This window comes from Pelodiscus sinensis, chromosome 28, assembly GCF_049634645.1.
Source record: "Pelodiscus sinensis isolate JC-2024 chromosome 28, ASM4963464v1, whole genome shotgun sequence".
NCBI classification, from domain to species: Eukaryota; Metazoa; Chordata; order Testudines; family Trionychidae; genus Pelodiscus; species Pelodiscus sinensis.
The window spans coordinates 16,515,205-16,524,918 of record NC_134738.1 but is presented as its reverse complement, the minus strand read 5'-3'; the positions used below and the strand labels follow the sequence as shown (position 1 = coordinate 16,524,918).

General features: G+C 60.8%; 1 protein-coding gene across 1 annotated transcript; it reads right to left on the bottom strand.

Annotated features, from left to right (window-relative positions):
* Positions 1 to 2,859: 2,859 nt before the first annotated feature.
* Positions 2,860 to 5,425, bottom strand: LOC102451702 (protein phosphatase 1 regulatory subunit 3C-B-like). The gene is made up of 2 exons (XM_075910777.1): positions 5,275 to 5,425; positions 2,860 to 4,759 (listed from the first exon to the last, which is right to left on the bottom strand). The coding sequence occupies exons 1-2, from the start codon at positions 5,286 to 5,288 to the stop codon at positions 3,862 to 3,864; spliced, it is 912 nt and encodes a 303-aa protein (XP_075766892.1). The 5' UTR covers positions 5,289 to 5,425; the 3' UTR covers positions 2,860 to 3,861.
* Positions 5,426 to 9,714: the final 4,289 nt, after the last annotated feature.

Below are 9,714 nucleotides of genomic sequence, written 5' to 3'. Positions count from 1 at the left end.
GGGCGCCTAAAAACTGCCCTTAATCCTGAGCTGCAGCCCAGGCCACGGCCCTGGCAGGGGAGAAGCTGTTTGGGACGAGAGAACATGGGTGCTCTGGCCAGCGGTTGGGATTACGGTTGTGCTGGCTGTTTGCCGTGCACCATCTGAACACTTGGGCTTCACTAACCTGCGGCTCACAAGTCACCGGGCTCTTGGTGCTAATCGGAGCCGTGCGTCAGCCTCCAGAGGGGCAGCAATTGACTTACCAAGCTGGCGTGAAGGCGGCAGGTTTTCCAGCCAGGCAGGGGGAGAGCACTGGAGGCAGGAGTAACATGGCTGGTGGTACCAGTTCGCCACGAGTCTGCCATGACTGCAGCCTCTTCCTAGCACCCCCCTCCAACCTAAGCTTGCTGGGCTCCTCCCAGAGGTGCAGGAGCTCGGGCAGTTGCTGGAGGAATGAGGGTGACCTGCTCCGGGAAGGCTTGTTCTGTAATAGGCAGGGTTGCTTTGCCTTCACCAACACAGGCCAAACATTATGCTCAGCAGCATGTGCTGCAAACAGCCCAAGCTGGGGGACCCCTGCAGAGGCCAGCATGCACCTGGCATGCACCTCACCACAGCGGCCAGCCTCTCCGAAGCCCCTGCCAGTTGCAGCAGGATGCAAGGAGCTGAAAGGGGCAGCGGCTGGCTCCGTGCAAGGTGAGTCTCCGGGGACCCATGGGCCTGCCTGGAGCAGTAAGTCACCGCAGCCCAGGGGAGTTATGTGCTGCTGCTGCATGGTGCCCGCTGGGCCACAGTCCAACCAAAGGAGCTTTTGCTTTAATGGACTCAGGAATTAGGAGCTATAGATATCACAGTGTCACCTTCCAAACCCCGCTGCCTGCTAATCACTGGCACTGGACACAGGAGCTAACGGGCTTTCAGTTCCATGACGCAAGCCCCTGAAATCCTGGCTCACCTTGCTGCCTAAGGTGAGGTGGGGAGACGGGCACAAGGCACCCTACACAGAAACGGGTGGGGGGGGGGGACTAGGGCTGCAACACAGGAAAGCCAGGCAGAGCCCCCCTGTGTCACTCACTGGTTCCTGGCTGGGGGGGGCATTTCCTCCCCCAGCTGCCCGGGCCTCCAGCGGCCAGCCCTGCACAGAGTGGGGGAGGCAGGGCAGACGGGGGAGAGGAATGGCCAGTGGCGCTGCAGTGACCAGAGGCCCCCAGCAGGGGGTGCTGGGCAGGATGGGAATTAGCAGCTGCCATGATGAGCTCTGTTCTGGGGAGGGGGACAGGAAACCTGGGGGCCTGTCATCCACCTCCCCCAGGCCCAGTCAGGACTCCTGTGAGTCACTGGGGGGGCTGCCTTACAACACCCCCCCCGTGTGTGATGTGGGGTCTTTCCAGCCCATTAGCAGCACAGCGGGGGCTGGACCTTTGGCAAAGCCAGTTTCTGCCCCTCAGGTTGGGGGAACGAAGTTAAATTGACACTCCAATTATAAGCCAGTGCCCCCCCCCCCCCCCCGGCCCTTCCGAGCTCACAAACCCACTCGCTCGCCAGAGAGAGAGACCCTTCCAGGCCTGCTCACGGCACTAGAAAGCCACCAGCTCTCCAAGCTCTCCCTGCACTGCCAGACACAAGGATGGGCTAATTGCCCCTGTAGTGAGAGCGGGCCCCCCACCCGTTGGCAGCTGGCCTTCCCCTCCTGCTTGTCGAGCTGTAGGTCTGGCAGGGACCTCAAAGCCATCCAGTCCAGAGCGCTGTCCTGAGCCAGGACCTCGGCAGCCTAGCCCGGGCTGTTCTTAAACCCCACCAAGGCTGGGCGACCCGCAGCCTCCTTAAGAGCCTTTTCCAGGTTCCTGCTCTCAGGGGAGCTGGGCTCTCTCATCGTATGGAGCCTCAGCCTCTTTGCTCAGACCAAGCCCAGTGGTCCCGGTCCGGCCTTGGGGGAACAGCTGATCCCCAACCCTTACCAGATCTGAAGACTTGTCTGGTTCCTGCTCAGTCATCCTGTCTCCAGCCTAAACAGGCCCAGTTCTTTAACCTTTCCTCCCATCACCTTCTAATCCTTTTATCATTTTTGCTGCTGTCCTCTGGCTCACAGCAATTTCTCTCTCCCCCAAAGTGGGGCACCAATAATAGCCAGTTGCAGCCTGACCTGTGCTAACGCAGCAGGACAATTACCTCCAGTGTCTTGCATCTGACGCTCCTGCTAATACCCCAGACTGATATTAGCCTGTTTAGCAGCTGCATTGCACTGCTGGCTCAGAGCCAATTTGTGATCCTCTAACTCCCAGCACCACAACCACCTCACCAGCTAGCCCCAGTTTGTGCCTGCACGTTGATCTGGATCTGCTCTCCCAGCACATGCAGTTGTTGCCTAGTCCTTCACCTGTCATTCCGGGAGCACGGGCTGTGGCAGCACTCCGCTATTGCCAGGAGGAGTAGGAAGGAAACCCGTGTTGGGATTTCGCAAGACAGATTCTTTCCTGCCCTGAGCAGAGGTCCAGACTGGGCCCTAAAGCAGGGAGCTCAGAGCCTTAGAAGGCAGCCCATAATCCCCGTGCTGGAAACCACCAGCGCTTGGGCTGCAGTCCTACGGAGACAGGCCTGTCTATGGGTCTGCAGCCGCAAGCACAGCAGCAGGGCTGCTCTTGTAACAGAATGAAGCTAAACTTCTGCAACACTTGTTGATGGTCACAAGCTCTGCCACTTTGCCCAGGCGGCTGGCAGGGAAGCTTGAGGGGGGGGAGAATGCAGGGCAAGTGCCCTACGACCAGGCACTGCTCCCCTCTCCCCCCAGGGGCCAGCACAGCCAGTGGAGGATGGGCCTGAGGTGGAGACATGCTGTGCAAGAGGCAGGCGCTGTCCATCGGCCGCAGAGACAGGAGCCAGGTTCATAAAACAGACTTTATTCAGGTTCGGAATCTATTCACAACAGCTACAATGGGAAGGTTTCCCAGTGGCCCTACAGGCGGCGGCAGCAAGCCTGGGACGCACTGACAGCCCGTTTGGCTCGGGCTGCGCCCTGCCCAGGCTGCAGAGACAGACTCAGAGGGAGCCCAGCACATCGCAGTCACTGCACCCCCTGAGGGGAGCCAGGGCCCCAGACAGCGAGCGTGGTCCCCTCCCAAGGAGGGTGGCTGCAGCAAAAGCTGGCGGAGCCAAGGCCAGCCGCTTCCTCTGGTGAGCACCCCAGTGCACCCCTCAGCAGCAGGCCAGGCCACCCACAGCCAGGTACCCTCAGTGTGAAGAACCTGCCAGCCTCCCCCTCCAGACGTCCCCAGAGCCTTGTCCCCCTGCCTTTTGCAAGGGGACTGAAAGCGACACAGCCCTTGGCTCCCCGTGGGGGGGAGGCAGGCACAGCTCACGGTACAAAGACATTTGTGCTGTTATCTGCAGCGCGGGCCAGATGCCTGTTTGTTCCAAGCCCTTCCCCACACAGGGGTCCGGACAATTACAAGGCACATGGGCAGCCTCTCCCTCTCCGGTTTCTGTGCCTAAAGGGGGTGGCCATTCTGCCTCGCACCCCCACTTAGTCCAAAGGCCCTTGGCTGCTAGACCGGCTGGGCAGTTTTCACTGCAGCTTGGGAGCTCAGTTGCTTGAGCCACCCGTAGCCTGAACTTGCCTCTCGCGAATAAGAAAACCACAGGAAGTGCCCCTACCCAGTGTCTCGTAGTGACGCCTTCTGCACGGAGAACCCAGGCCAGGATTCACGCTGAGCTACGGTCACCAGCTTCCACAGCAGGGCCTGGCAACCAGGGTGGACACGGACAAGCTAGTGGAGTAGCGAGCAGTGTGTTCCGCAGCAGGGCCCTTGCAAGGCCTTGCCTCTGCTGGAGGCAGAGAGGAGCCTTTGTACAGAGTGGCAATCGCACCCAGAACTCCTGGTACTACCAGTAGGGGCCACGGTTCTCCGAACGCCTCCAGGTCTGCAAGTGAGAGAGGACCAGCATGGCTGCTTTGGAGGAGCCCAGCTCCTCCCCAGCCACACTGGAACCCCGCACCAGCTGGGAGAGGCTGCTGGGCAGGGGTGAGGAACCTGAGTGGCGTATCTTGTAGTTGATCCCCCGGTTGTTGTCCCAGTAGATTTTCTGCCCACACTGGAAGGAAATGCAGAACTCGATGGCTCCGCAGAAGCCGGGTGCTCTGGGCAGGGTGACGTCGAAGGAGAACGTGTCTGCATCAGCGGCGCTGTAGGTGTTGTGCATGTATTGGCAAACGACATCCCGGAAACTCCTCCAGGAGTCAAAGGTGATGCGGACGTGCACCTTCTTCTCGTAGCCGATGTTCCTGACCTTGATGGTCCCTGACAGCGACTGCTCCTGGATCAGACAGTTCTCCAGGCACACCAGGTTGCTGTGCAGGCGGCTGCGGAAGGCCATGTAGTCAGCAGACGGCTGGGGGAAGTCCAGGGTGTACCTCTTAGTCTCTGGGCGGGGATCTCGCAGCTTGGGCCTCAGGCAGGTCAGGTCAGATAGGGCTTGCTGCAGGTCACACAGGTCCTCCTCGATTTTGGAAAAGAAACGGACGGCTGTCAGCGAAAGCCCTTTCATGTCAGCAAACACTACCCTCTTCTTCTTGTTCCTGCTGCCCTTGGCGCTGTCCCACCGCTCCAGCTCCACACTGGCCTTCTGGTTCAGGCAGGAGCGGAGGGGTTTGCGCCCCCGGCCACTCCGCAGCTCCTCATAGGAGTTCAGCAGCTTGCGGATGGGAGGAGAGCGGGTCAGGCAGAGCCGCATGGCAAAATCCACAGGCATGGCTGGGGGCGGGCTGAACACCTGGAATAGCCTGGAAAGACGACAGATGGAGGTTAAGGGAGCATAGCCTGGATGCAGGGGAGCCAAGAGCAGCAGGAGATATCTGGCAGGTCCAGGGGACATTAAAAGCAGAGTCCAATTAACCCCTAGCAACCTCCCACCCCTCAAATAACCAGCAGTCCCACTGCCAGAGACCTACAGCCATGGCCCAGTGGCTGCTGCTGCCCACCCGCCAGTCAGCAGCCCCCCAGCCTCCTGCAGACTAACTACCCACCCGCCCCACACAGACTGGCAGCCACTTTGCCTGAGAAGCCAAATATCCTACTCCCAGCCCACCAACAGTCCCTGCTAGTGCCCTCAACAGTCCCCCAGGTCCTCTCCGACCATGCCCCCGACCTCCCCTTCAGCCCCCCTCCACCTGCCCCCTCTGTCCCACTGAGCAGCCCCCCTTCACCCACTGACCTGCTTCCCTTCACCCCACCCACCTGACCCCCACTGCCCCCGTCACCCTTCCCCTCCAGCCATCGGCCCCGGCCCGGCGCTCACTCGCTGCAGCTCATGGCTCCGCTCCTCGCCCCACTGCTCCAGCTGAGAGCGCGAGCGGCCGGGACACCCCCAGCCAGCCACGCGGGACACGCCCCCTCAGGGCAGAGCGCCCAATGGGCATGCGGGACTGCCGCTGTCGCCCCGCCCACGGAGCCGAGCCCAGCTGCTGCAGCGTCAGCAGGTCCCGGGGCGCGCGGGGGTGCGGGCTGGGCGGGTCCGGGCTTGCGGGAAGCGTGGGCGGTGCGGGGGGGACGTGGACTGTGCAGATCTCGGGGTGCGGACTGGGCGGGTCCCGGGGGTGCGGGCTGGGCGGGTCCCGGGGGTCCAGGGGGTGCGGGTCTTGGGGTGCGGGCTGGGCGGGTCCCGGGGGTGCGGGCTGGCCGGGTCCAGGGGGTGCGGGTCTCGGGGTGCGGGCTGGGCGGGTCCCGGGGGTGCGGGCTGGGCGGGTCCCAGGGGTGCGGGTCTCGGGGTGCGGGTCTTGGGGTGCGGGCTGTGCGGGTCCAGGGGGTGCGGGTCTCGGGGTGCGGGCTGGGCGGGTCCAGGGGTGCGGGTCTCGGGGTGCGGGCTGGGCTGGTTCCGGGGGTGCGGGTCTTGGGGTGCGGGTCTCGGGGGTGCGGGTCCCGGGGGTGCGGGTCCAGGGGGTGCGGGTCTCGGGGTGCAGGCTGGGCGGGTCCCAGAGGGCATGACTTTGAGGTGCCAGCACAGCCCCAGCGGTCCTGACCCCCGAGCCGGCTCCGTGGTCCCCCTGTCCAGACCCCGCACCCCCCGGGATACGTGGTGGGCGCGGGCGCAGGCACAGCCCGGAGCAGCGTGGGGTGAGGAAAGAGGAGGCAGCGTGTCATTGCCCTTCGGGGAAAGGGCCATTGCTTAGCCCCCCCCTCCCCCCCGCCGGCTGGGCAGGGCACGCACAAGGGCAGGGATCAGGAGCAGTTCACTGCCTGATTAGAATTAGCTTGTCTGGGCCCAGCTGCTCATGGCTAATCCTCCCTCCTCTGCTAGCCAAGGGCCCTGCACCACTGGAACCCACTTGATAAGCCTGGGAGCTGGATTTCCAACAGCCCCGACACCGGCTCTGTGGCCAGCTATAGCCCCCAGAGTTGTCAGTGACGCCAGGTAGGGTGACCGGCTGGCACCCAAGTGCAGGGTCTAGAACAGGGCCAGTGGTGGGCATCCTGCGGGCGGCCTGTGGCCCATCGGGGTGCTAGGTGTGGCCCGCGTGGCATTTTGTTACCGTTGCCCACACGTGGGGCTGCCATATTCCTTTGGTTTCTGTCTGTGTCGTTTCTTTCCTCTCAGGATTGCTAAAGTGACATGCAGGCAAAGCAAGGGCACGTGCAGCAAGGTGCGTGCTGATTGCACACAACATGGACTGTGAGGGCCGTGTGCCCCTGCATCCAATCGAAACACAGCGACAGTTCAATTGGCACCTCCTGTCAATTCTAGGGACACAAGCGCAGCCCACTGAGAGGAAGGGAGGCCACTCATGCTGGCCACTCACTAGCCAAGGTTGCCCGTGGCTGATCAGGACTCTTGCACTAACTGCTGGATGCTAGGATGACCCTGCTCATAGCTAAGCACCCTGCAAGCAGGACTGGCTTTTCCCCCACAAGGCCTGGGAAGGTGGGGAAGGGTCCTCATGCTACAGAGGGAGAAGCCAGACCCAGAGCAATGCCTGGAGTTGTCTGAGGTCAGAGTGCCAGAGCCAGGCACTGCTCCATTTGGCTTGACACACTTTTCCAAGCATGCTGCTCTCCAGTCTCTAGCTGGGGCATGTCTGTGTGGGGACACCATGGAACGGGGCAGAACTCCCAGTCCCTTCCCAGCTGAGAGGCCGTGTTGGGAGAGCAGCAGAGGGAGAGGCAGGGAAAGGCAGACTGTGATTTCTGAATATCTCGACTAGGCTCCCAGTGGCTGTACTTCGATAGCTCATGAGAGCAGAGCGGTTCTCACTTCGCTGACCGGGCAAAGGAACGAAGAGTACCCATCTGTGTGAGGCTGGGTTAGCAGGGCAGCAGCCTAAGAGTGGCTCCAGTGTGTATAGTGGAAAAAGCTAAAAGAGTTTGACAGTATCGCCATTTTCTGTTTTAACCACAACCTCAGCACTAGCCCTGGGAAGACCTAGCCCAGGATCCAAAGGTAAGGTGGGGGCCATAGGTTCTAAGGTCTCCATGGCTAGTGGTGATGGATAAAAATGGTGCGCTCTGAGACCCCCCCCTTCCAAGATTTAGTTCTCCAGTGTCTAAATACGGAGATTCAATCTCAAATTCTTTGGAACTGTAAGTCTCCGGTTTCCTGCAAGAGCAGAGAAATGCAGCTGCAACTTGAGCACAGGAGAGAGCCTGAAAACGTGAGAGCCCCTATTAGGCTGTCCAGGGGAAAACATCGATGCTGCACCTCAAGAAAGAACATTCAGGCCCAGCCTTCCTGGGCAGCCCTCACAGAGCTTGCTTGCTGGCAGAAAACATCGACTCCGAAGCAGTTTGCCCCTTCCTGTCTTGCTGGCTAATCTCCCCCTCACACTGTAGCAGTTGGCCTTGGGCACGGGACAGCCAGAAAAAGGTACTTGTGCAAGGTGGCCAGTTCTGGGCAGATGTGGACCAAGTGAAGGCCCAGAGATGTGATGACAGGGCCAGGTGAGGCTCTGGGGCAGGGGTCTCAGGCCACGCCTGTCACTCTGCTCCTGTGACTGGGAAGGGCCTCTGGGAGCAACTCCCTGGAGAGCTGTGGCTGGCTACAGACTGCGCTGTGTCTGCGCTCACGTAGCTCCCTTTCCACCCCGTGGCCGCGTGTCGCTGTCCGGCAGTGACTCAGCCAGCGGATGTCTGCTCTCTCGGTTTCTCCAAATCGCCCTTTCGTCACATCCCCTGTGGTCGCCTCTTCCTGGACCCTGCTTTTGTGGCAAGGCAGATCAGCACTGCTGAGCATTTCCCCAGAAACGCAAGAACCTGCCCCCTCTTCCTGTGGGGAAAGGATCTAGCTCAAACCGGAGGCTGTGGAAATCGGCGCCCTACAGGTGCCCTTGCCCTGGGCTATGAACTCATTGCACAGACCAGCCAGAGCCTCGCTGAGTGGCGGCGAGAGCCAGCCCTGGCCCCAGTGGCAGGGACATTCATTTCCAGGCTCCACTTACTGCTCCGGTGCTCGGCTTCGTCCTGTGCTGTGGCCTGGGTGGCTATGGGAAGTCAAGGAGGGTCCCCATTAGCCTCTGGGGTATGCAAGGGCAGCCAGAGCCCTGACTAGCCCCTCTCCTGGGAAGGCACCAGGCAGTCACATCCTGGCAGTCACATTCCTCCCGGTACCGTGGGGAAACCAAGGCATGGAACGGGGCAGTCACTTGTCCAGGGCAGAGAGCTGCAGGCCCAGCTTTGTGAAGTTAGTTACCCACTTAGTTACAAACTGGCAGCTGAGGGGATTTCAGATGTGCCTAAGTCCATCAGGCATGTGCCTAAGTCCATCAGGCACCTGCCTCACAGCTCTCAAGGGACTTAGGCAGGACAGGTGCTTAGGCCCTTTTGGAAAATCCCAGCAGGTGCCTCCCTGCTTCAACCTCTCAGCATTCTCTGGCTGCAGCTGGGGCAGCGCTGCCCAGTGGGATGCCAGAGCTTTCGTGTGCAAGGGAGGGAGGGTGTGTCTGGCACAGAGTGAGCTGCATTTCCATTGGCAGAAAGAGCCGAGAAGTGGCACCGGCGGAAAGAGCCAGCGTCTCTCTTCTGCCCAGGAACAGGAGTGACGTCCCCTGCTCAGTCCCTGCCGCAACCCGCTGAGACTTGTCAGCTCTAGGGGAAGAACTGCCCAGACAGCTGCTTGATCGAACCCGCAAGGGGAAGAGATCCACTGAAAACGTGCTACCTTGCTTTCCGGGTGTCTCACTTTAGCAATACCAGGAAACAACATGGACAGAATCCAGCAGAACCTGGCAGTCTTGTGCATGGACAATGGTAACGATTTCTTGCAGGCCACACGCACAACCTCAGTGGACCACAGGCAACCCACCGCTGTGCTCAAGAGAAACTCCAGCACGTCTCTTCCCCCACCTTCTGATTGTCCAGTGGAAACTCAACAGCTATTTGTCTGGGAGCTGCAGAGCCTGTGGGAGGGTTGTCAGAGGGCTGTTCGTGGGGACAGACCCCCACCGGGGGAGCGGCAGAGCCTGTGGGAGGGTTGTCAGAGGGCTGTTCCTGGGGACAGACCCCCAGTGGGGGAGCTGCAGCAATCTGCCTTTGGGGCCATTTGTTTGGGATTAATCCCAGATTCTTCTTCACCTTTGTGCCTAATGAATCCATTTATGTAACGGAGATTCATTAGGGATGCACATGCAGAGCCGCTACCCTGTGCTGTCCTGCACATGTTGCCCTCATGCCTCCTGCTACCGGGGGGAGCTGAGCTGCTCCCGCCCACCCCCAGAGAGCACATGCAGGGGAGGGCATGGCCTAGAGCAGT